This window comes from Ammodytes marinus (genome assembly GCF_949987685.1).
Source record: "Ammodytes marinus genome assembly, chromosome: 20".
Taxonomy (NCBI): Eukaryota; Metazoa; Chordata; class Actinopteri; order Uranoscopiformes; family Ammodytidae; genus Ammodytes; species Ammodytes marinus.
The window spans coordinates 16,603,468-16,628,407 of NC_137224.1; the positions used below are offsets into that span (position 1 = coordinate 16,603,468).

The following is a 24,940-nucleotide window of genomic DNA, read 5'->3' on the forward strand; positions in this document are numbered from 1 at the left end:
GAATAAATGACAGTGCAGTTCAAGCACGCCACCTAGTGTTGGTAAAGAATAGTGTTTAGGTACTCTAGGCTGACATGGCTGGGATGAAGATGCCAAACAAGATGCATCATTGTGAGTCTGATACTGCAAAAAGCACATTAGAATCGGAAAGATGTATACTACGAAATATGACATTCAAATTCTATCAAAGTTAAAATAGAACCCCATGCAGGTCCAAGTTACTTTTAAATATTCTTTCTCTTGAAGTAATTTTATCTTAATGCAATAACCTCCACAAAAGGTAGTGAATTTTCTTTTCTCTTATTCATTTAACAGTTTAGAGACATTTTTACCGCATTCTTTAAAGCTGAGACATGCCGTGAAGCCCCGAAACTCCCAAGACTAGACGTAACTCATTTCTGTTGATGGAAAAAAAAAAAAAAAAACGTACAAGAGGACAAAATGTTAGCCCACGAAAGCTGCTTTTATTGACCGTTAGGGAAAATAAGTAAGGCTAGAGATGAAGAAGAAGTACAAGATGGTGTGTGTGTGTGTACTGCTCACTGGGAAGGGAATAGAGTCCCTGCTCAAGTTAATAACACAGATATGAAGTTGCTCATTTGATTTTTTTTGTGATTGTTTGTGTCAGGATCTGGACAAGCTGCAAGGTTTTCTCCTTAAAAAAAAAAGTTCTGAAGCAACCCCCCAACCCCTCCGAGACAGTGCATAGCTGAGTGAGGTTTCCCCCTACAAAACAAATTCATTTCAACAACAAACAATAAACCCAAGCCATTTCATGTTTCATACACACATATCATATCATATATATATATTCATATCCAATGTACAAAGATACATTCTGAATTGCAAAGGCTCAATCATTGTAAATAAATACTGAAATGGCTAAACTGCAATAATATTCTTCTCCTCTCCACACACACACACTCATACACTCTCACTCTCTCTCTATCATAATGAGGACAGGTGTCCTCTGATACAGTTCAATGCAAAGAGGGCAAAACAAAGAAGATACCAGAGCAGTACACTGGTACACAGATTACAAACAAATGGACATATTGTGCACTGTACTCAGATTGCAGTTTAAAATACATAAACAAAAAGAAAGTTCATAAAAATAGACTTAAAACATTTTCTGAAATAATCAGTTTGCCATAAGGAGGGGAGATTAAGGAGAAGATCACATACATTTGTATACAAAAGGGGCAGAAAGCGCAAAAGCAAAAATGTCCAATTTTGACCTGTTAATGTCAATAGAAGGATTAGTGGGCTGGGGTAGGGTAGGGGGATATATGTATTCCTTGGTGAATTTGTTTTATCCTCTCATAATAAAACAGGTCCGGCACATTCTCTTTTCTCACACCCTGAAAATATTTCAATGTCCTAATATGAAAGTCTAAAAATATATCTTATCTATTACACCAGGATTTCTGTTACAAAAACGTGCGTTTCACCTACATGGAGGCAGACTCAAACATGCTGCTCAAAAGGTGCCATATTACATGAGACACTAGTATTGCTTCAGCATGTGGCAAACTATCCGTATTTAGTTATCTATCCTTTGGTAGCAAACGTGACATTCTTTTCAAGAAAAAAAAAATACTTTTCTCACACTTGGGAAAACCTGTAAGTCATTTCAACTCCTCCATACCTAAGGCAAGCTTTAGGAGTGTGTACAAGCTGGGGCTGGTGGGTAGACTGAGAGCAGAGGACATACAGGAGCCTCATGTGATATTAGATTACAAGTCTGTGGTCTATCAAATGTTCAGCAGTGCGACCAAAATTAACTCAAAAAGGAAAGGAAGGCTTTTAACATCATGCAGATGTAGATTTCATTTCATCATAATGGGTTTTATGAATGGAACCGAGTTAGCTAGGCTCCAGTGCGTGCCTCTCTTATGTATCATTATTACATTCAAGTCACAGAGCTAAGCATCTCATTTTCTAGAGAAAAAAAATCTATCCTAATTTTTTACGATATCACATTAGTTTTTAGGCATGCTAACAATTGCTTATTAGCACTGATGGAATATGTTTTCATACAGATGGTTAGAAGAGGTTGTAAGGATTCAGGGAATACCTACAGAAAAGTGTCATCCAACAATCCTCTAGGTTTTACAAAGGATATCTTTGTATATTATTTTCAGAAGATCATATGCTTAGCCTTGTGACTGGAATGCAATGGCAATACACATAAAAAGCATGATATAAGGCCTCTGCTCATACAGAGCCTAAACGAATGAATTTGATGAATTGCATTTGACTCAAACGAATCGGGACCTAAAGACAACATGGCAATCAATTCAATTTGTCTTGCATACAATCAAAAGCCAGGTTTTTTTAATAAGAGCATGATACACGATCGGCCCCATATGATTGCCCCAGTATGACATTATTCAAGGGCAACCTGGAGCTTGCAGGTGATTATTACCTGTTTTGACTGACCGATTAAGCATCAAGCCGAGTCCAGCGCAAGCACAGATTCACTGCATTTGCAAAGCAAATAAAAAAAAAAAGAAGAGAAGAACAGCTTAACCTCAAATCATATCAAAAAGAAGAGGCATTCAAATCCATGATTTTTCTTTCTTTTTCAAAAAGAACAAGAGAAAGCAACTGATAGTAAAAGGATAACAGTTTGTGTGAATCTGTTCGCACCGCTCCACTTCATCACAGAGCGCTCAGTGCAGCTTTTCGCTCATTTCATTCTTATCGTTCGGGTTTTGAGGAAGTAAAAAGTGCTGATTAAAGTGGTGCCACCTGGACTGCTCCTGTGTGTGGCAGCAGCGGCTTTGAGAGAAAAGGCTTGATGTTTGACCTCAGGGCTCCGAGGTGCTATATAGGTCAGTCCTGGTTGGCCATGACCTGCCATACGATGAGGTGACTGCGCTCTGCTTTAGCCTGGGAGGGCTGCAGCTTCATGGGGGGGTCATCTCCTTCCTCCCCCTCTCCATCCTCATCACCTTAACACACACACACACAAATAACGTTTGACTCTAGGGCTACGATTACACGGCAACGGTCTCACAATGGGCAAGTTTTTCCATTATATTGAAAAAAAAAACTGTAGTATGCATGTCAGGCCAGTAATTGGAGGTGGAACTTTTGTAGTAGATAGCCCTTCTGGTGCAATACGGCAAAAACGCTATAATACTTTTGCGTATTATGTTAAAAAAAATGCAGTGTAAACGTCCTCTAGATCTGCTGGAGGGATTACGCCCATTGTTTGAATCCAGCCCATGGAGCAAACTGTCACTCACCCATCCTGAAGTCGATGTAGCCTTCTCCTCCGCTCATCACCAGCACAGACTTGGTTCCTTCCTGAGAGGCGGCGTCTGTGCTCTTGTCTCCTGCTGCCTCTCCTCCACTCGACGCAGATGGAAGAGCATGACCTGGCCAGATTGGGTTTATGTGGTCCAGAACTTCATATCAGTACACGGTCTTCAATTGAGATCTTAGCTCTCTCGCTCAGTCATTTTCTATTATATTTTTTGCTGCGATGATTTATATGAGAATCCAAGTATGGCTAGCCAACAGGTTTTTACATTTGATACACATATAAAAGGGCTGCTGATTGTTTAATCACATTTGCTATTACACTAAAATAATTCCAATGATATATCACATCAGCAGCAAAAAAAAATAACTTTTTTTTAAACTTTTCCAAATATTTCAATAAAAAGGATGGATATAATACCCCTAACATAATGTGTAGAATGTAATAATGGTGGTGCAACCGCCCCTCCTATGTAGATTTAAAAGGCTTATTATCTTATTTCTAAGCGATTACACACTTATTAAAACAGAATGATGTATAGAATATTCCATATCTACCAAGTCTGTTCTTTAGAAAAAACACCATTTCCCTACACACACTGTACCTTTAAGAAATCATAATCATAAATGAATATAATTTAAACATGAGAGTAAACAGCCTAGCCCTAGTGTGTTTACCTGGGACAGCGGTGAAGAACTTGACAGCGTCTCTGTGACCATGGAAACAGAGCTGAGCGTGAGCCATGGAGCAGTACGGGACAAACGTGCCGGCTGTCACTTTGTCGCCGCTGTCGTCGCCGTAGACGCGGACCACACTACCTGGATTGTTCCCCGTTGCCTTGGTGACCTTGTTGGCTGCTATTGGGTCAAGGCAGGAGGGAGGGAGAGAGGAAGGGTAGGAGGGAGGGAGGGAGCATTAGTCGCTTGTTATGAGTGTTCTGGTCCCTTAATGAGACATGGATAAACATGGGTAATACATGGGAGAATTCATTGAATCACAACTCGGACATCAAATGAGGACTCACTCTCCGTCAGAGGGATGGAGATGATGACTCCGTTTCCAGTGCCGATCCACAGGCGATTACAGGACACCATGAGAGCAGTGATCCTAACAAATGAGAAGCCCAGTTTCCCTGTGCCTGAGAGAGAAGGTGTGAAGATACATATTTAAAAGCAATTTAAAACCAATTCTTGAGTTTAAAGACAAAAGCCTCTCAGCCCCCTGGTAAGTTCAGCTTGTGTTGAACGGGGGACAGAGAAGATGTGAACTGACCCAGCATCTTGCTGACGTAGGGCTCTATGTCCACGTCCTGGAGGTGCTGGAAGGTGTGAGCGTGGTACAGCCTGAGGGTGGAGTCCAGTCTGATGGACACCCAGATACCATCCCCGTCCCAGGCCAGCTGACGCACCTGGCTGTCCTTACGAGGGTGGGCGTCGAAGGACTTCTGCAAAGGACAGAGAAGATGCACATACAGAAAGTTACTATAAAAAACATTTTTAAATACTTTTTTTTAAATAAAAAAATTATAATTTAAGAACACAAACACACAACTGAAAAAGTCAACACATTAGTTTGCATGAGAATAAATGAGTGAGAGTTCAATCTCCTCGTACCTCTATCTTCATGGCTTTGGGCTGCACCACACAGATCTTGTTCCTGAAGCCACACCACACCTTGTCGTGAACCACAGTCATGCAGCGGATGGAGTGGTGAGGTCTGCCCAAGTCTAACAGGTGGTAGTTGGTCAGGTCCCACTGTCCGTCTGACACAAACAGAGGAAGTCAACACACACACGCTTATATGTACGGATAAGGAAGGTTAAGGACTTTATTATTTGATATCCCCTCACCTACTCCTCTGTGGAAAATGGCTAAAGTGCCGTCAGAGAGGCCGACCAGAACCCGCCCTTTCACATGCCTGTGGGAGACACACACACACGTTATCAAAAACCATTAAAGTAATGGCCCATAATGTTAAAGACTTACATCCATTGTTCATTCTCATACTTACACTATGCCGAGCACAGCATCCTTCAGCTTTATAGAATGGAGACACCTCTTCCACTGGGCCACAGAGGAGTGGACGTACAAACTACAATCAGAAGCATTTTCTTTAATCATTACATTTTCCTCATTTCCTGTCAAATACAGTAGTGTGAAAGGCAGAAACAAACACATTAAACCCACCATCCGTTCTGTGCTCCCATCCACATAGTGGGCAGCACACTGCTCATCTTCTGAGCCTCTTCTCTCATCAGGTCCTGCTCCTCTGCACTGGGGTTTGAGCTCACTCCGTCTTTCAACAGATCACTCTCCCTGCTCAGAGGACACAACGGGTCATATTACAGCTGCTGCGTTTGGATTTTTAGTTTAATTTAACCGGTCCCAGTGATATGTCAAGGGAGATTGCATTGTAATAATGATTTACTATCCAACAATTATGAACATAGGTTTCATGAGCAAACAGTAAATGGTTTTACAGTAAGTTGATGCTGTTGCTCAATGGGTCTGTTTATTGTTGCACTGATATAATTGTCAGTTTTATTGGACAGAGTGACTTGTAAGGACATGGCGCTGGCTAAGGGGCCTGGTGATAGGTTACCTCTGAGTGTAGTTGGCTGGAGGCTCGGCTGTCTGCTGTGATCCCAGGGGGTCAGTGAAGACGTGCTCGGTGTAGGCTCCTCTCAGTTTCTCTCTCTGGTCAGCAGGCCCAGAGCTGGCCTCTGTCGCCTCGCAGGCCTCCTCTGCCCGACTGGATTCTGTGGACAGGATCAAATCTTAGAAAAAAACTGAATCAAACTCCAGGCTGAATCAAATGACTAATTTTAAATGATATATCTATTTGTTCTTCAATCCAGGGGAGTGGCCTGCCAAAGTTTGCTTATGAGCCAGATGAGCCAAAAACAGCTTATTGGTTAATATCACATTGTGATTAAACGCTCACACCAGCCTTATTTAGTGCAGTGCAGTTTGGGTTGGTTTGAACGCAGTCCAAGACCTCTGGTGCGAACTACACAACTGGACTCTGGTCCACTTCAAAGAGGGGGGATCTCGGGCCGCACATCTGGTGCGCACTAAAGAAGATGACTATTTGGTGTGAACACAACCTAAGTCTATTATTCATTTTGGCATTCATTTTCTTTTTTCTTATAAAACCCTAGACAGATATTATATGCCATACTGTCATAAAACAGCGACATCACGCTCTCTACTTGAAGTGGTCCTGAATAAATATGGGCTCTGGTCACTAAGACATGCTGCTAATGTCTGAGGTGAAAAAGAGATCAAACAGTTGAAGTCTCTGACCTGGACTGTCTGCTGTCTGAGGAACAGCTGCTGCTCCCTCAGTGTCACAGCCTACGACGGTGATTCCTCCCAGCATGCCGTCACCATCACCACCGCCTGCTGAGCTGCTATTGGCTGACTGTGAGCTGCCATCTCCTGCTGGCCCCGTCTCATTGGTTGGAGCTACTTCCTCACCGGCAGGGTAGTCTGTCTCTCTGGCACCTGAATGAAAAACATACACACGATTAAGGGTGACCCCGAATAGTAGACTTTTAGCCGATTCAATTAAAGGAGTCTAAATCGACCGCCAATCTCACAGTTGAATAGCTGCAATGAAATAAGGATCATTCTAGTCCGGCTATATGTGGTGGTGATAAGTCGCCTATTGTGGTATAAATGTCTGCCTATCATACTGTTTATAACAATATACAAAGAACATGAGACATCTTCTTAGCGTGTGTGAATGGTAGACTAAGTCCCAATTAAATAAATGCTTATGTCAAGTCATGAAGAATTTTTTTTTTTGGTTATTTCAGAATCATTGTCTGGTGTTGAAAAAAATGGAAGCTCATGTTGCAAATGAGAATATGGATCCACGAGCAGATACAAAAAAAAAATAATAATTTAACAATCAGTCAACTATAGGGCAAGATTGGACCAATCAGATTGGACTACGTAAATTCTTCCCCCTACAATTGATTATGAAAAACAAGCGGAGTGCGAACATGAGTGAATACAAAGCCTCTCTCCCTCTGTGTTGTTGTGTGCTGACCTGGTACACTGGCGATGCAGAGGACGTGGGAGTCACAGACGTGGAAGCTCTCCAGGATGTTGCCCGGCTGGTTGGCGTCGATGACCACAGCTTTAGTGGTGGACTGGGTGCTGGTGCAGATCCACACCAGAGACGACATCTCCTCCTGCTGCCGATGCTCCTTCTGCTGCTCCTGTGACACACACAAACAAAAAGACATAGAGACGTCAGACAGTGACCACGTTGACACAGCACAGCAATACTCCCACACTAACCCCATTAAGAATCTGCACACCTTAATCGAAATAATGTCATATTCTTTAGTGGGCAATAATCGCATGAAGCCATGTGTAAGTAGTCCCATTTTAGCAGCATTATTGAGACATGTACACAATAATCGCATTAAATATTCCCAGAAAGGCCAAAAGGTCTTGGTAAATAGGTGCTTTTCTTGACAATTGTTTAAGTAATATTTGTTGTTTTGACCATGCAGTGAGCCATTGTTTTGTTTTGTTATATTAGTATGTTTGTGCTCCATACCATGATGTTATGGTCACGAGTAGCAAAGAAAAATGGAATGAAAGTAGAGCCGATTGCCATACTTTAGATGGGATAATAGAAACAGTAGAAGCTGTGTGTGTGTGTACCTTGAGTTCTTGATCCAGTTGATCCAGGCTGTTCTGAGAGCCTTTCTTCCCTTTGGGGCTCTCTGGTCCGGGCACGTCACTGTAAAACACACTGGCTCCAACGATGGAGCCTCCGTCTCTGGTTTTCCCTCCGGAGAGGTTCACACCAGCAGCGCACCACAGCTGACGCACACACACATGCACAGTAACAAGAGTCAAGTACAATTAGATATATCAATTCATCTCTATCACACTACTTTGATAGATATTAGGAGAGATGCACACAATCACAGCTGAGACAAGAAAATGAACCATAATTCAATGCAATTAGAACGTTTGCTGGTGTATACGGTTAGTAATCGTCCATTTTGGAAGTTTTTATACACCTTCACAGAAGCATCTTTCTCATCCAGTGGTCTGAGGAAGACAGGCACAGGTAGATTCTTCATCTTATTCTCTGCCTGACCACCATTGGTCTGAAAAAGTTAAAAACCATTGCATTCAGTTAGAGATTATACTAACAGTTGTACCATTATCTGAAGAGGACAATCTATAAGCATAGACATATAGAGCTACTGTGCAGGTGGTGGTGCTCATGCCCTAACCTTGTATTTCTTGGGCAGACTCCAGCCATAGGCCTGCACTCTGTCGTCCTCCTTCTGGACGTGAGCTTTGACCTGTTGGTACTGAGCCCTCTTCTGCTCGCGCCTGGACACCACGTTGTCTGCTGCCACTCTGAGGGACAGGACAAGCAGCTAGCTGAATAACATGTCATTTACTCAGACAATCATTTTCTCAGTTCAAAGTTCATATAATTGGGTCAGGAACAAATGATGCATTGTTGTTTTTTGGTGTCAACAGATCTTTATGTCGAAGTGAAATTAAAAATTTCAAATGTCAAATTCTGATTCAAATCCTGACAGCCATTATAATTATTGTGGGTACATAAATAGATGAGTGCCTGTTCTTCCTTTTGTCATGTGTTTTTGATATTTACTTTTGAGTGGATCCACAAAAAGCATTGATAGTGCTCTAGCCAAGCACATACAGTATCACACAAGAAACAGTGACACAGGTTTTCACTGGGTGACTCACTCCTCATTGAGGAAATCGAAGGCCTTGCTCTTGTCGCTGGGCAGCTGCTGCAGTGTGCTGCTCCTCGTCTTGACAGAGGGCTGGATGTGAGCGGTGGGCGCGTTGTACTTGACCTGACCCACCGGAGCCTCCACTGCCGGCTTCTTGGCCGCGCCGCCCGACGAGCTGAACAAACGGCTGAAACTGGAGGTGTAAGGGCGGGGAAGTGGGGAACCGAAAGGGACCAAAAAAAAGGGGAAGAAAAAGCACACAGACAAACGTATAGAGGGGTGGACACAAGCAGTATAGCTCCAGCGACAGAGGTAAAGGGTTCAACATTTTAAAAAAAGGCTCCTTTCCCAATGCTTTCACACCATGCCAGCTTCCATACAGCTATCAGACACGGCAATGCATATTTCACATTGATGACCCCATTGAGTGGTCTTCCCCAAACAGCAAAGCATCAGAGCAGCTGTCGTCCCAGAATGCCACAGAGCAAGGGGAGTGCAGGGTTAATACTGTGCGGGACGTGAGTCAACAACACAGGACACAACAGGCATGCACAAAATCAACTTACATTTCCCCCCTAATGCTACATGGTATTTACTCTATAACATCTCACACTATATAGCTAGCATATTTTTTGTATATTTCCAATTAATATTTATAGATACGATAAGTCTGAAAGCTAAACATAATAAAAAGGCTCTGGTAAGTCTATCTTTATGAGCACATCTGCTTTGTTTTGACCAAAACACTGCCCCTAAATTCCTGCCTTCCCTCCCATCTCCACAGCAACACACCTCCTGCACACAGACATCACAACATCAGGCAGGACATATAGAGAGGGACAGACAGAAACAGGGCGAGAGAGACGGTGGATTTTATCAGATTTTGCTCGTCTTATGCACACAACCCAGTCCCAAACCCGACGCCAAACACCACAAATGATATTGGAAAAATACTGCAACGTTCTTCAAACCAAACCAAACTCATTCCGTATGACATTCAACAAAGGAGAGACGGGATCATTTAAACGGTGCACTATGTCACTTTGGGTGTGGCAGAGGAGTGAACATTTTCTAAGGTATATTCTCATAACTGACTAAACAAATTTTACTTCCAGGAAAATTGGATCTCTGGAACAGTGTTTGAAGTTAGAATGCTACCTGAAAAGTTTCACTGTTGTTGTTTACAGCATCAGGGCCTAGATTTTTGTGTACAAGCATATTGCTCCTTTTCAGGCATATCTCAGCAATACAGATCATTTGTTTTCTTTTCTTTTTCTTTTTTTGTGAAAACATAATTTTTGTTTATTGTATTTCCATGCTTTTCATTTTGTTTTGTATGTTGATATGTCTGAAATAAATTTAATCAAATCAAATCAAATATTCTAGTCTAAGGTTTGGTTCCAGGTGCCTCAAATTAATTTTGTTTCGAGAATTTGATAGAATCATTCAATATTTAAGAATTACATGTAGAGAAAATATGTTTTATAAGCTAAACACTGAAACATAGCATAGTGCACCTTTAAGAGAAAAATACAGTCTGCCAGATTTAGCTCCTCTGAGAGCAAACAAGTGCATCCTCTCAAAGCCTCACTTCTCTTTGTTTACAACGTTCTCTAGTTAGTTAATTATTAAAGAGATCGGTGAAGGCAAAGCAGCTCAGATCTGAGATCAGAGCCATGGTTTCCCCATCTGGCTCTCCTTTGTTAAGAGTTTGTTGTCAAGATGAAAACACCAGAAGCAAACTCGACATAGCCACTGTTAACGTGTCAAAGAGTTACCTACATCCTGGAGAATATACAACCAAACGACATGGGATACAAAAGAAGAGCAAAGTGAAACGCGTGAATAACTGGAGTCGTTTTACACTGTGGTTGGTATTAAAGAGCTGGAGCGAGAAGGAAAGAGGAGCTTACAATTGCCACATGCCGGATTTCTTCTTCTCTGGAAGACCGGGGTTCTCCTTTGAAGCCCTGGGAGAGACAAATACACACTTTCAATTACATTTGATACTACAGATGGAGTTAGTGTCTAAAGTCAGTTACATTTCTATTTCAAGCTTCACACCATTGTATATTAGAGTTTTGCATTTACTGTGTGTGTGTGTGTGTGTGCGTGCGTGCGTGCGTAGGCTTTCCGCGTGCTTGCATGATCAAGGCAAGGAAACCAGGCTGAACTATATGCAATTACTTCATGCAAAAATAATTGCAATTGGTGAGAAAAGCATCATTCCTTTGGGTCTTGTCTCACCGGATCATCTCGGTCCACCTGACAGCCTCCTGCAGCTCCATCAGCCTCTCCTTGTACTGGTTCCTCTCCATCAGGACTCTGGCCATCTCCACCCTGGTGAAGCGCTTCCTCTGGGCTGTGGGCACATCGCTCTAAGGACACCACACCAGCATGAGAACACTGAAGCTCTATTGACTGATTATCACATGACACGTGTTTAAATTGCACCATCAACATTATGTTATGTTATATTATTATATCATTTAAAGAGAACCCTAAAGCTTTTATTTTTGCAGCACTGAAATGATAATTTTATTGGTATTTATTTGACTTTATTAATTTACTATTATTTTATTTACTTTTTTTGTATTATTAATTGAAGCCTTTTTCCTATTGACTTCTACTTATCTTTATAAGTCTATCTTAGTCTCCTTAATTGAAGCTATATACTGTATTTGACTAATATTTTTTTCAAATGATTATTTTATAATGTTATTGAAGCACTTTCTGTGCCGTCTTTGCAGTCTATGAAAAGTGCTATATAAATAAAGTTTGATTGATTAAATGCTATATGGAGAAAACAGGTTCAACTCTTAGGTAGCATTAACCATCAACTTGCTGTGCTCTAACCCGTACAGGTGTATCTCCCACACTTTGACAAAAACAAATATTAAAAACTCACATCATCCTCATTGTCATTCTTGACTGTTTGTTTGGAGTTCTCCAGCTCCGCTCGCAACCTGCACGCGAACACACACATTAGACCTCAATAATGCAGTGAAAAGTCAACATACATTAGAGTGTTGGATGGATCAAAGCGACTCACTTCTTGAGGTCTTCTTCTATCTCTTTGTTCTTCTCCTCCAGTTTGGTCTTGGCCTGAGTGACGGCCTCCAGCTCACCTCGCAGAACCTCCTTCTCACAGGTAAGCTCGTCCACTTGTGCTATCAGGTCATTTTTCACCACATTCAAAGCGTTTCTAAAAAAATAAATAAAAAAAAAACACACATGCTTTTAAAAGACACATGCTTTTGTAATATGTACAGTTAACACAAGGTGGCAGCACTGTCCTATTCCTCAGTAATACAACAGGAAGGGAGTGTCTGTTATAAATAAGCCCTTGTCAAAATCTATCTTTAGAATAAAGTGCTATAATAAGTTGCGGCACGTCTTGGAGAAGGATTTTAACTGCTGAATCTCACAATTACAACAAGCAAACACTGCTACAGAGGTGAGTCAGTGAGTACTTACTTGGTCTCCAGCAGCTGGGTGTTCTCCTGGATAAGATGTTCCACTTCCCGACCCATACCTGAAAATGATCGCCCATAGTGTGAATACAAAATTGTTTCATCTTATTATGTGCACCGGCATAAAAATCTAAAATTTAAAATCCCCCCCCCAAAATAAGTGTTTCTACTGTCTATCCTATACATTAACATATTGTTCACTCGGCCTTACCTTGAAAGTTGAAGTCTGACATTCATGCAAGAAATGATGCAAATTAGGAAACGGTTTATGAAAATCTGAAGGTAAATTAGAGATTTGAACATCTAGTCTAGTATACAGAGGGAACTGAACACACACAGACTCGACTCAGGGACACTAAGGATTAAAATAACATGTCTGTAAAGAGATATGGGGAACATGTATTGATACACACCAGAAAACTCATCTGTAAAGGTGGATAAAGCCCGACAGCCAAAGAATAAAAATTAAAAAAAATTACAGAGAATACAGCAGGGGAAGAAATAGTTTGTTAAAGGATAAAGTAGTATAAGATATTATGAAGATGAAGACAGGAGACAGTGGAGGCTTCTTACCCAGCAGGTCGGCTCCTTCGTCCATGTCTCCGATCAGTTCGTCGTTTCCACCACACGACAGCTCCGCAAACAGAGAGTCAGTGTTGCGGTCAAACGCTAGATTCTCTATGCCGTCTTTAGTCGGTGTGCTGGATGGACACATAAAGAGAGGGAGATGACGATTAGCATGATGAAAGAGGCACATATTTGCAATTAGGGGTGTTGGTTAAATATCAGTACATGTAAATACCGCGATACCTGTCTTCGCAATACTGTATCGATATACATCATTTAGCAAAAATCAAATTAAATTTTTTTTTCTCCAATTTTTCAGATATGTGCTGCCGCCAGTAAGGCATGGACTTTAATTTGCTTTCATGCCATAATTTACACACAATTTACAAATTTTATTTTCTATATCTTTATATTCATTTTTATGATACAGGGACAGAGGTAATTCCTTTGTTCAGATTGCACACAAAAAAGTGTTATGTGGGATATTGCAGGGACCATGCATTATATTTATAACACTGTTTTCAAATTTAATTTCTTAATGTTTATCTCAGCCCCAAGTTTAAGTTTTTCACTGATTGAGGCAGATGTTAATTTCTGTTTAAACTGCACAAGAAGTAGTACTAGGATGATTTACTAATAAATATGGTTGAATGTATATGAAATGAAATACAAACGGAGGTCCAACTGTTCTGAGTCTGATTTCATAGAAATAAACAGTATATGTTTATGCATATAACATTCTGTGTAGACACTATTAGAGTTTTTCTAAAATTCTTCGCAACATATCGCCTTGCTTGTAGAGCGCAATATATCACATATACGAATGGATACCAACTCTAAATGGAATAAGATATAAGTAACTTTGTCAGGCAATCATTCTGAATCTATGCTTTTCTCATTGTCAACCAAATCCGTGAAAAGACCAAAATCTCAATGACAACTATTGGCTTTGGGACACAGAGCTCCACATTGAGTTCATTCTTGACCTTTGAAAAAGATTCACAACAAGGCTCTTTATGATATCACACAATTTTACATTTCTTATCAGTTTTTTTTTTAATGTACATCTACAGATAATAAAATATTGTATACATATGGGGATAACTTATGGTTTATATGAAAAAAGGATGCTGGAAATATGCATACTTTCTCACATCCACATAGCTGGCATTTGCTGTGTGAAGTGGTTGTGAACTTACAGAAATTGGTGGATCTTTGTATAGTATCTAATCCCTAGTCTTGTACCTGGTTCCTCTGCAGCTGTCGGGGTCCATGTCCAGCTCAGGAGTTGACTCTATGATGGCCTGAACCTCAGACTTCTCTGCGTTCTCTGCTCCATCACACACAGCAAAAGATACCACACAAATGAACTCAAGAACACTCATGTTAAAGTTAAAAAGGTCCAGTCAGCGATTCTGGAGAACGATTTTTGTCAAAATCACTTGTAGTCAGAATCAGTGACTATCGCCTTTCGATGGACTGAAAGAAAAATCCAGTGTTAATACGTGGCCTGGACTCTGTAAACGGGCATGTTGCTAGCTACGGTGGGCCCCTTTGTTTGCATACCTGTTTACAGAGAGGCTGTGCAACACCACATTTTCTTCACACACAGTACGGACATGTAGGAGGAGATATTCACTGATTTTGACCACATGCGTTCTCCAGAATTGCTGACTGCACCTTTAGTTCATCCACCGTTAAGACATGGTGTTTCATCTGCATGACTCACCTTCACCTCTAAGGGGCGTAGAAGCAGAGTCCTGACCATACAAATGTCCATGCCGACCCTGTTGTCCTCCTCTTGATTCTGAACCTTCATGCCCACCCTGTCCTCCTCTAGCTTCTGAACCATCAAGTCCATGCTGACCCAGCTGTCCTCCTCTAGCTTCTGGATCATCACGTCCATGCTGTCCTCCTCTAGCTTCTGAACCATCATATCCACTCTGTCCTCCTCTTGCTGCTGAACTATCATGTCCAAGCTGACCCTGTTCTGCTCCTCTAGCTTCTGAGCCATCATGTCCACGCTGACCCAGCTGTCCTCCTCTTGATTCTGAACCCTCATGCCCACCCTGTCCTCCTCTAGCTGCTGAACCATCATGTCCACTCTGTCCTCCTCTAGCTTCTGAACCATCATGTCCATGTTGTCCACCTCTAGCTTCTGAACCATCATGTCCATGTTGTCCACCTCTAGCTTCTGAACCATCATGTCCATGTTGTCCACCTCTAGCTGCTGAACCATCATGTCCATGTTGTCCTCCTCTAGCTTCTGAACCATCATGTCCATGTTGTCCACCTCTAGCTTCTGAACCATCATGTCCATGTTGTCCACCTCTAGCTTCTGAACCATCATGTCCATGTTGTCCACCTCTAGCTGCTGAACCATCATGTCCATGTTGTCCACCTCTAGCTTCTGAACCATCATGTCCATGTTGTCCACCTCTAGCTTCTGAACCATCATGTCCATGTTGTCCACCTCTAGCTGCTGAACCATCATGTCCATGTTGTCCTCCTCTTGATTCTGAACCATCATGTCCATGTTGTCCACCTCTAGCTGCTGAACCATCATGTCCATGTTGTCCTCCTCTTGATTCTGAACCCTCATGCCCAACCTGACCTCCTCTAGCTACTGAACCATCATGTCCATATTGTCCTCCTCTTGCTTCTGAGATGTTCTTAGTGCTCCCTGGTTTCCCACCACTCATGTCAAGGTTCTTCTTGTTTAAACCTTCTGAAAACTCACGTTCTGTGTCCACAGACTCCATGGCTCCATCAGAAGCAGCGGTAGACCGAGGCGAGGCAGCAGTAGATAGTGGTGATGCGGCGCTAGACCTTCCACCCACAATGGAAGAGGGACTCATTCCCGTGGACAGTCCATCGTGAGGAGATAGCGGCGTGCTGGACGTTGACAGGGTCCTGTTGGATTTGGATCCCCCACCTTGTAAAGACACAGGAGTTCCACTTTTGGAGACACCACCCTGCCTGGTTGGAGTGGTGGAGTTGGAGCCTCCGCGGTTAGAGTTGGATAATTCATCCTTTAGATAGAGGAAGAGAGATGGTAGGGCAGAGAGAGAGAGAGAGAAAATGGAAAACAAAGGATACAACTATGATCTTCATGGGAGTCACATGGCATGTTTATTTGTTTATTCTCCATAATTAAAGCTGTAAATGCAGATGCTGATCAAGTCCAAAATACCATCACTCTCATCCAAAAGTAAAGTAAAAAAAGATTAAGAAAACATTTTCAAGACATTTTTTTTCACACATGACACATTTAAATGTAACCTTATGAATCTTTAAACCTTTAAATGACATTCCTTGTGTTTACATCAAATGAAGCCAAACACAATAGATTATCAAACAGTGTGCACATTGCCTGCCATGCGGCTGAAAACCAACACAAACCACGACGTGCACCTCCCTCCATCTGTGATTTTCCTGCTATGACTAACCAAGATGTCAACAACAAAACACAAAAACAAAAACATCAAGATCATGCAGTTTGAACAAGATAGGAGTTGTTGCCAGTGTGTTATCATTATTAATAAAAAAAAATCACACACAACCAAGTCTGCACCACATTACAACTATAGTGGAGAGGTTTGGTAGATGCTTTGGTTAGAGTTTCTCCATGAGTGACGGACACCTCTACCTGGTCCTCCTGTGAACTTTCACCTTCCTCTCTGACTGGGGAGAACTGTTCCTCAGGCTGAGGGACATTAAATAAAAAGGTTTTTAAGCAAACCAAGGCTAAGACATGTAAAATACCACACCCATATACAGAGGTTGCAAGAACTCAAAAGGAGCAAGAAAAGTTTATGTCTCATCAAAACTGATCTAAAAGTGTCCAGAAAAATGTATAGAAAAAGGCATCAACTCCACTGTGACAAGAGCAGTATTTATGACACAAGGTAACCTGATTGGCCCAGGCTTTCTCTGTAAATGAATGAAAATTATTTGGATTTACAGGACCAACCAAACGCTCTTAGGTTTCATTTGTGGCATCATGTAGAATTTCTAAACCTGGCCCGTGTCGTTTGTTTTGCTGAGTTAATACCAGTGAGTGGACGTGACACTCGTGAGTACTATAAATAGCACAGTGGCTGATGGAAAAGGATCAATCAGGACAACAACAAAGCATCCGTACTGATCCCTAGGTCACCTTGAAAGCAGACAAGACTTTAGAAATTGATTTGAAAGCTTTCACAGATATTGGATAATATTACAAATATGAAAAAAATTAAATAAAAATCTAACTTTCTGATAATGGGTTTTTTCCTCTCAAATGTATTCCCACCTAAGTTTCTCTCTCTTTCTGCACTGATGGGAGTATTTCCTTTCACATCTTTTGTCTGCATGCCGGCGTCACTCTGTTGTTGCTATAGTAGCACCGAGCAGCCAATGAGGGGGAAAGCTTCCATCCACTGCTACTCTAATGATAATGGCTCTTCCCCTCTTCCTTAACCTTTAAAAAAAACTGTCACACACACACAAACACACACACACACACACACACACACACAAGCCTCTTCTCATGGCGAGAGGGAAGGGATCTAAATCTTTGGTAAAAAATGTCAAGAGGATAAAACACAAAGGCCCTGCTGTGTGTCTGTACTGGGGGGGGGGGGGGGGGGGGGGTCATGTTCAGTCTTGTTTGGAAGATCATTTATTTAGAAAGCTGTACTGCGATGCGATGGCGCCTTAATTGTACTCCAGGGTCTGTGCGCTGCGTAGAAAGGAGTTTGAGAATTATTAACTACCTTGGCTGCTAGTTACGAACGACCTTACACAGGTCCTGATAACCTGGGTCAAAAAAAAGAGATCACCAAACAGGAATCCACTTTACGTCTTACAATTTCCTTTTGGCCCTGAACTAGTGTAATAACATCAATTGAATACTAATTAGGCGGTCATTAATATTCAAGATGGAGCCTTGCTTGCAGCAGGGTTTCCAACAGCAACAATGTGAAGACACTGTGTCCTTTCCACCCTCCCTTGAGGTGAAAGGCAGGCCCCCGAATGGTACCACTTCCTCTGCTTTGCTGGGCTCCAAGCCACCCCGTGTCACACACACACACTGCTAAAAATTCGGAACACACCGAACAATCCTTTCTTTCTAAATAGAAATGTACTCTTTACTCCGGTCTTTGCTGGAATTTTGTTTACACAACCTGTTTTTATTGAACCGTGGATGATGTCACCAGTCTGATCCGTGGGAACTTCAACCACTAACTTCAACCACTAACTTCAACCACTAACTTCAACCACTAACTTCAACCACTAACTTTACACTTTACAACTCGTGACAGGAAGAAGTCTCTCTAAATTTCAACTAAGACTTGGAGAGCGTGAGCGATCTGTGTGAGTGTGTGTAGCTGTGTGTGTGTTATACCTTGAGGCTGGTGTTGGAGCGCTGATAGTTAAGGTTGTTGAATCTCCATGGTTCAGATGGGGTGTCCACAGGTTCCCGCTGGAGGTCAGGGGTCACACCATCAGGCCCTGGAAGCTGGAATATGCCCATGGAGATGGGACGCTCCTTCCTGGATACACAAGACAAACAGAAAGAAGGATGTTTCAGGTGGAGAAGGGAGCAATACTGAATGGGAAGGAAAACACCAGAAATACTGGCCAGTCAGTCTCTCTGTATTCTAATTACATAAGACTGACTTGACCAAGAGTGTCCAGCCTCGCGAGTGGCTATGAGGCTGTACTTAGACACAGTGGTGCTCTGAGCAATAAGCTAATATGCAAGCTTAACATACTGATCTTTAGCATTTTTTTTACGTGTACACAAACACAGACAAATGTAAATGGAATGAGTGATGATGGCTCTGAAAGGAAAGGTTAGGGGTTTACCAAAATAATTTGCATTCCATCCAAGAGTGGTCAGAACCAGCTCGATATGGGAGATATGGATATCTGTACAAAGTTGGTGATTTAATCTATGTTATAGATGTTGGGATATGTCACTTTTTCCTGCTGGTGAACACATGAATTACGATTCATTCTCTGGGTACAATGGACGTTTGTATTGAATACTTTGTCAATCCATTCAATAATAGTTGAGATAGATCTAGTGAAGGAGACCTTAAAAAAGGAGAGCTGTTCCCCAACAATTTACTCAGCCTGAACTCACTCACACTATTAGCTTTAGCTAATTCAAACAGGCAGGTTTTTCACTTGTTTTTTCAGCCTACATTTTAATTTGCCCATTTTTCAGTGAAGTGATGAGCATAATGTTATCAGTTGGACTAATAAAAACTAAACTATGTGACACGTTGGGGTCAAGAGTTAACAGAGAGCTGTTGCAGGAAAGACTACACTTGACATTTTGGTACTGGTGTGGTGGGAAGAGAAGTGAAGCTGGTTGCCTCATAAACTCCATTACCTCCCACCTAGTAGAATCAATTTGTGTCTGGCTCTATGATTGAGGTGTTTTTCTACTGTGCGCATAATGAGACAGAGGTCAGCTTTGGGCCTTCACACTGAGGCAGTAATACATCAGTGATAACAAACATCTGTTACCATCTCAGGCTCTCGTATTAAAAACTCACCATCCATTCCGGCTCACTCTAGCAGGGAGGTGTTCCATTTCACAACAACTCAATATGCACTGAACGACCAAATCATATTCAGCATCACATTGAAATAAACACACTGCATCAGACCAGGTACAGACACCAGCAGCATTTCTAACTCCAGTGACCAGGTATGAAAGAACACATTGTATGGCGTGTGGTGGAACAATGGCTGCCGTGATGAAAAGAGTAGCTGGCCGGCAGTGGCCCAAAGACAATAGACACACACCACCATATTGGGGGGGAAGAAGAGGTCACATGCAGGCCAACTGATGGTGACCAATGCTGCCTTTTGTACTTTGAAGTGAGGGGTGTGGAAAAACCACAGGCTCACCAATAGTACTCCACTACTGTTTCTATTAGGAAAAGATTTAAAATTAAGTTTGAGGATAATCAAAAATAGTTATAAACTCTTGCGAGATGGATGTATCTTTGGTGGCGTAGTATGAGTCTGCCTTTTTCCCCTATCTATGGCTTGACCTACTTCTAGTGTGCAGTCTCACACTGTCTGAGTATTACACACCCACCACCACATGGCAGCAACACTGCGACTGCATGGCTACAACAACACACACACATTTACATATGGTACATTAAGATAACATACAAACACACACACACACACACACACACACACACATATCCACATACTACCTGCTGGGTCTGGGTAGGGAGGGTAAGGAAGGCAGGGCAGGCAAACCGCCGGTAGAGACAGAGTAGTGGACCAGCAGCAGCACAGACAGAGAGACCAGCACGGCAGAGTTGATGACCACCGCGCCCCCGACAAAGCCAAAAACAAACAGCAGCATGCACCCGGGGCTCATGGCCCCCCCAGAGCACGGCCCAGTGCCTCAACAGGGGGACCAGGAGGACTGGATGCTCACTGACGCACCAGATTCAACTTGGCCGATCTCTGATTGGACATCAAGCCGCTGTCAGTACGTACAGTATATCCTTCTAGCTGGGAGTTTAGCTATGGAGCAGTGGGGCTCAGTTTACTATCTGTCAGCAGCAGTCACAACAGCAGTAATCCTGGTGGCTTTAGCAGCACTGATTGATTCAAACAGAGATACAGTGCACACAGCTGAGCACTGGTACATGCACACAGAGCATGGAGAGGCTGGTAGTAGCCCCCACTGTCTTCCTCTGGCAGGTGATTCTGTTTTCCTCCCTCCTCCCTCCTTCACTCTTCATCCCCTCGACCGAGATGTGGCGCCGCTGCCTCTACGCAGTCTAGAACACTCTGACGAGCTCCCTCTTTCTCGCCCTCTCTCTCTCCCTCTCTCTCTCTCTCCGACAGCACCCACCATCCCTCCCTCCCTACCAATCTCTCTTTTGGATGCTGAGGCAGCTCGTTTCTATAAGGCTCTTCTCAGGCTGCCGCTTATTGGCTGCGAAACAGGGAGTCGGATCAAAAAGAGTGTGTGTGTGTGTGTGTGTGCGCGTGTGTGTGTGTGTGTGTGTGTGTGCGTGCGTGCGTGCGTGCGTGCGTGCGTGCGTGCGTGCGTGCGTGCGTGCGTGCGTGCGTGTGTGTGTGTACACTTGTAAAGGCATCTTTGTGGGGACCAGTTTGAGATTTTAACCATCGGAGTGAGGACGTAATTGAAAAGTGAGGACATTTTGCCTGGTCCTCATTATATTCAAAGGCATGTTTGAGGGGGAAAGACTTGGTTTTAAGGTACAAGTTAGAATTAGGTTAGGCTTAGCTCAGTTGGTAGGACGTGCCCCCCATGGGCCTCGGCCAGCAGTGGACCCGGGTTCGATTCTAGCCCGCGGTCGTTCTCTGCATGTCACTCCCTTCTCTGCCCCATTTCAACTCTGTCTCTACACTATCAATAAAGCATAAAAATGCCCAAAAAATATATTAAAAAAAAGAAAAAAAAATTGGTTTAGGTTAGAGTTGGTGTTAGTTAGAGCTGCAACGATTAATCGACAAATCAATTATTAAAATAATCGCCAACTATTTTGATAATCGATTAATCGTTTCGAGTCATTTTTTAATAAAAAATGTCCAAATTCTCTGATTTCAGCTTCTCAAATGTGAATATTTTCTGGTTTCTTTAATCCTCTTATGACAGTAAACTGAAATATCTGTGTTTTTTGGACACAAAAATACATTTGAGGATGTCAACATGGGCTTTGGAAAATGTATTAACATTTTTCACCATTTTCTGACATTTTACGGGCCAAAACACTGATCGATTAATAATCGATTAATCGAGGAAATAATTGACAGATTAATCGATTATCAAAATTATCGTTAGTTGCAGCCCTAGTGTTAGTAAGAGTAGGGGTTAGGCAATTACTTTTAATGGTTAGGGTTAAGGGCTAGGGAATGCATTATGTCAATGAGTGTCATCACGATGATAAAAGTACAAGATTGTGTGTGCGTGTGTGTGTGTGTGTGTGTGTGTGTGCGCGAGAGAGAGCGAGAGAGAGAAAGAGAGTAAGGTTGGCAGGCAGTGTGTCTGCATTAATTGGCGGGATGGTGAAGGCTAGGATATATAGGGGGCTGCCTGAATACAGAGCAAATTATTCACACCTTTTGGACTGTTTCATGGATTATAGATCAACAATAGTTAATCAGAGTGAATGTTATTAGAATATACTGACATAAATCATACTTGAGGCTTGTAGGAAATCATTAATGATGCACTTACTTTACAGGTGCAGCAAACCTATTCACTTTGTTCACAAGTTGAATAGAGATCTTCTTGTGCACATGTATGGCATTTAACATAGACATGTAGCGTGTCAATCCAACAGCTGTTAGATGTTTATTTATTCATTTGGGCAAGGCGAGTCCACAGCCATACTTACAGCTCTGTGATGCCAAGAGCGAAATGCTAACATTGGCATGCTTACATTATGATGTTTAGAAGGCACAACTTGCATTCCAGTACCCATACTTTGATGCTATTTAGTACAGTAGAAAGAGATTTAGGATATCCTAATAAATTATGTTAAATGCAGTATGCCATAAAAGTAACAAGATGTCCTACTATATCGGGTCTTATTTTGCAGTTTGCAAATAATTTGCAAATAATCAACATGCATTATTGGCTGTTCTGACCCCAAATCCACTGCAGCGGAAGTTACATTCCACCAAATGAGCTGCTCAGAGAGAACAACCTGCATTGCAACCAATATATAAAAAAAGGTCAAGTTCAAGGCACATTGTTATGACAAAATAGTATGTCCCAATTGTAGCATACTGCATTCAAACTACATACTTTCATGGACAGCTGCAGAATGCAGTATAGTAAAAAGAAAGAGTGTGTAATTAACATCAAACTGCGCTTTACAGTGTGTTAGTATGCTCATATTCACTGATGATTACTTAATACAAAATACAGCTGAGGCTACAGGGAGCTAGAGTTATCCTGCTAGCGTTTCTGAACATTCTCCATCATGAAAACAAATATTCACCAAGAGAAATGCTCATCTGAATATTATTTTATAAAACAGAGGACAGATACAAGGACATGCCCAAGATAATGAAAACCCCTCAAACAATCTGATATGGCTTTAAGTCTGCCTCAAGCTAGTCCTTCTTAGAAACTGGCCAGTAGACAATGAAGGAGCCAGAGTCCCATGGCAGAGGTAGGACACCCTGTGCAGACATCAACTGTTGCCCTGATGCTTCAACAGAGAGACAAAGAACAAGCCAGTGATGAGAACATAACCGCTGGGCTAGTGTTCACTTTAAGGCAAGAGGAAGAAGCAATATGGTCTGATCAGACCATGGAGCATTGTGACCAATGTCCTCAACTTTATTTGTCATGAACAATCTGCCCCTGAACAGAAACAAAGCTTCCTCACGTAAGCTTGGTGAGGGCAGCATCCTGCTGTAGAGAGTGCCTCTCTGTGGCAATGTGCCAAATCTCCATCATCCCATGGAAGTAGATTACTGTGAGAACAGCCAAACAGCAGCCCTGATTTACATCTGTCCCACAGAATCCCACTTTAATTCCTTGTGGCAGTCAAAAACAACAGCCTCCCTTTTATACTTTGTGATTTAATGTCAAAACCCTCTCCTAACATTCACCTTACAAAACTCAATATCATTATCTCCCTTTTTGGCATTTAGCTGAAGCTGCTTGCAAGATCTTGTCCTCGCATTCTTTTTTGCTCCTTTTCTCTGCTGTGACCTATTTCTGTCTCCTGCCTGTAGGGAAGATATATGCTTGTGTGTGTGTGAGCAGATTTTGCAGTGATTTAAACTGCTCCAATACAGTTAGTGCAGACCTGAAGAATCCCTCATACAGTAGAAAAATACATGAAACACTGCGAGTATTCATTTAATAAAGTCTTGTACACCAATGTACACTGAGCTATACATTCTAGTAAGTACAGCGTATAATGAGACAGAGAGAGATGTATTTGCAGGGGAATTCAAATGCAGTTTTATATATTTCCAGAATTGACCTGCAGAAATAGGAGCAGAATATCCCTACAGGGTCAGGGGTAACCCCCCCCCCCCCCAAACTAACTTCAAACTGTCCACTGGCTGATTTTGGTTAGTTTTACATCACGTTAGGATGTTTATATAGGTCATGATATACTGATCCAACAAGTGTTTATTCTTCAGCGAGATTAGATTCTGCATACATTCCATTTTTCAATCTAAGAGTTTATTGGACCGGGTTGGGTTGCCTCACCTTGTTCTGGCTGATGTGCCTGTGCCTGTGCTGGCATCTGAAGGCTCTGCTGCTAGTTGCACTGCATGCTGGTGTTTAGTTCGCTCCAGGTGCTCCATGTAGCTGTGAATCATCTGGAAGGAAAATAACATACAAGTGGAATGATAAGAATAAAAATAATCTATAATGTTTTAATCTGGATGCAACAGGTTGTGTTGACATGTTTCATCTTTCTGTATTTAAATCTACTCTTGCATTAGATTATGCTAAGAGCAGAGCAACACTACTAATGTTCGTACCAAACTACAGCACATTTCATTGTAAAATGTCAGCTGACCTCCTTGACATGATCATGGTCGCTCACCTATGAAGTACAGTATATTGTGTAAATAGTGTCCAAACACAGCTGTGACAGTCACATAGATGGTACTGATGGACCAACTGTGTGTATGTGACAGCTCTCATTAGACGTTCATCTTCTCTATTCAACGTTATTCAGATCAGCAGTGGAGCCTGACAGGCTTGTTTGGACACCGAGCCATCTGTTACTGATGCATAATGAATAACAGACAAAACGCAGGCCAAAGACGCTGCAGAAAATGAATACATGTTTGGATACTTTATGTTTTAAATCATCTTTAACTAACTAAACAGCCATTCTATTCCAT

At 42.0% G+C, this 24,940-nt stretch overlaps 1 protein-coding gene across 2 annotated transcripts in view; it reads right to left on the reverse strand.

Annotated features, from left to right (window-relative positions):
* Window positions 1–456: 456 nt before the first annotated feature.
* The window catches only part of spag9b (sperm associated antigen 9b), a 36,222-nt gene continuing 11,738 nt past the window's right edge, over window positions 457–24,940 (reverse strand). Inside the window, exons 4-29 of one of the 2 annotated variants that reach the window (XM_080049334.1) lie at window positions 24,294–24,406; window positions 18,447–18,594; window positions 15,798–16,089; window positions 14,303–14,387; window positions 13,064–13,191; window positions 12,495–12,552; window positions 12,070–12,222; window positions 11,926–11,983; window positions 11,265–11,395; window positions 10,931–10,987; window positions 9,028–9,210; window positions 8,538–8,667; window positions 8,319–8,408; window positions 7,954–8,115; window positions 7,328–7,499; window positions 6,577–6,777; window positions 5,873–6,029; window positions 5,458–5,586; window positions 5,282–5,362; window positions 5,121–5,188; window positions 4,885–5,033; window positions 4,544–4,715; window positions 4,296–4,409; window positions 3,949–4,128; window positions 3,255–3,386; window positions 457–2,957 (exon numbers count right to left, since the gene is read on the reverse strand). In XM_080049334.1, the coding sequence (XP_079905460.1) occupies window positions 2,839–2,957; window positions 3,255–3,386; window positions 3,949–4,128; window positions 4,296–4,409; window positions 4,544–4,715; window positions 4,885–5,033; window positions 5,121–5,188; window positions 5,282–5,362; window positions 5,458–5,586; window positions 5,873–6,029; window positions 6,577–6,777; window positions 7,328–7,499; window positions 7,954–8,115; window positions 8,319–8,408; window positions 8,538–8,667; window positions 9,028–9,210; window positions 10,931–10,987; window positions 11,265–11,395; window positions 11,926–11,983; window positions 12,070–12,222; window positions 12,495–12,552; window positions 13,064–13,191; window positions 14,303–14,387; window positions 15,798–16,089; window positions 18,447–18,594; window positions 24,294–24,406 (3,462 nt within the window). In that variant the 3' untranslated portion in view covers window positions 457–2,838. Of the gene's footprint in view, window positions 2,958–3,254; window positions 3,387–3,948; window positions 4,129–4,295; window positions 4,410–4,543; window positions 4,716–4,884; window positions 5,034–5,120; window positions 5,189–5,281; window positions 5,363–5,457; window positions 5,587–5,872; window positions 6,030–6,576; window positions 6,778–7,327; window positions 7,500–7,953; window positions 8,116–8,318; window positions 8,409–8,537; window positions 8,668–9,027; window positions 9,211–10,930; window positions 10,988–11,264; window positions 11,396–11,925; window positions 11,984–12,069; window positions 12,223–12,494; window positions 12,553–13,063; window positions 13,192–14,302; window positions 14,388–14,786; window positions 16,090–18,446; window positions 18,595–24,293; window positions 24,407–24,940 lie in introns of both variants that reach the window. The other variant, XM_080049333.1, reaches the window with a different exon arrangement.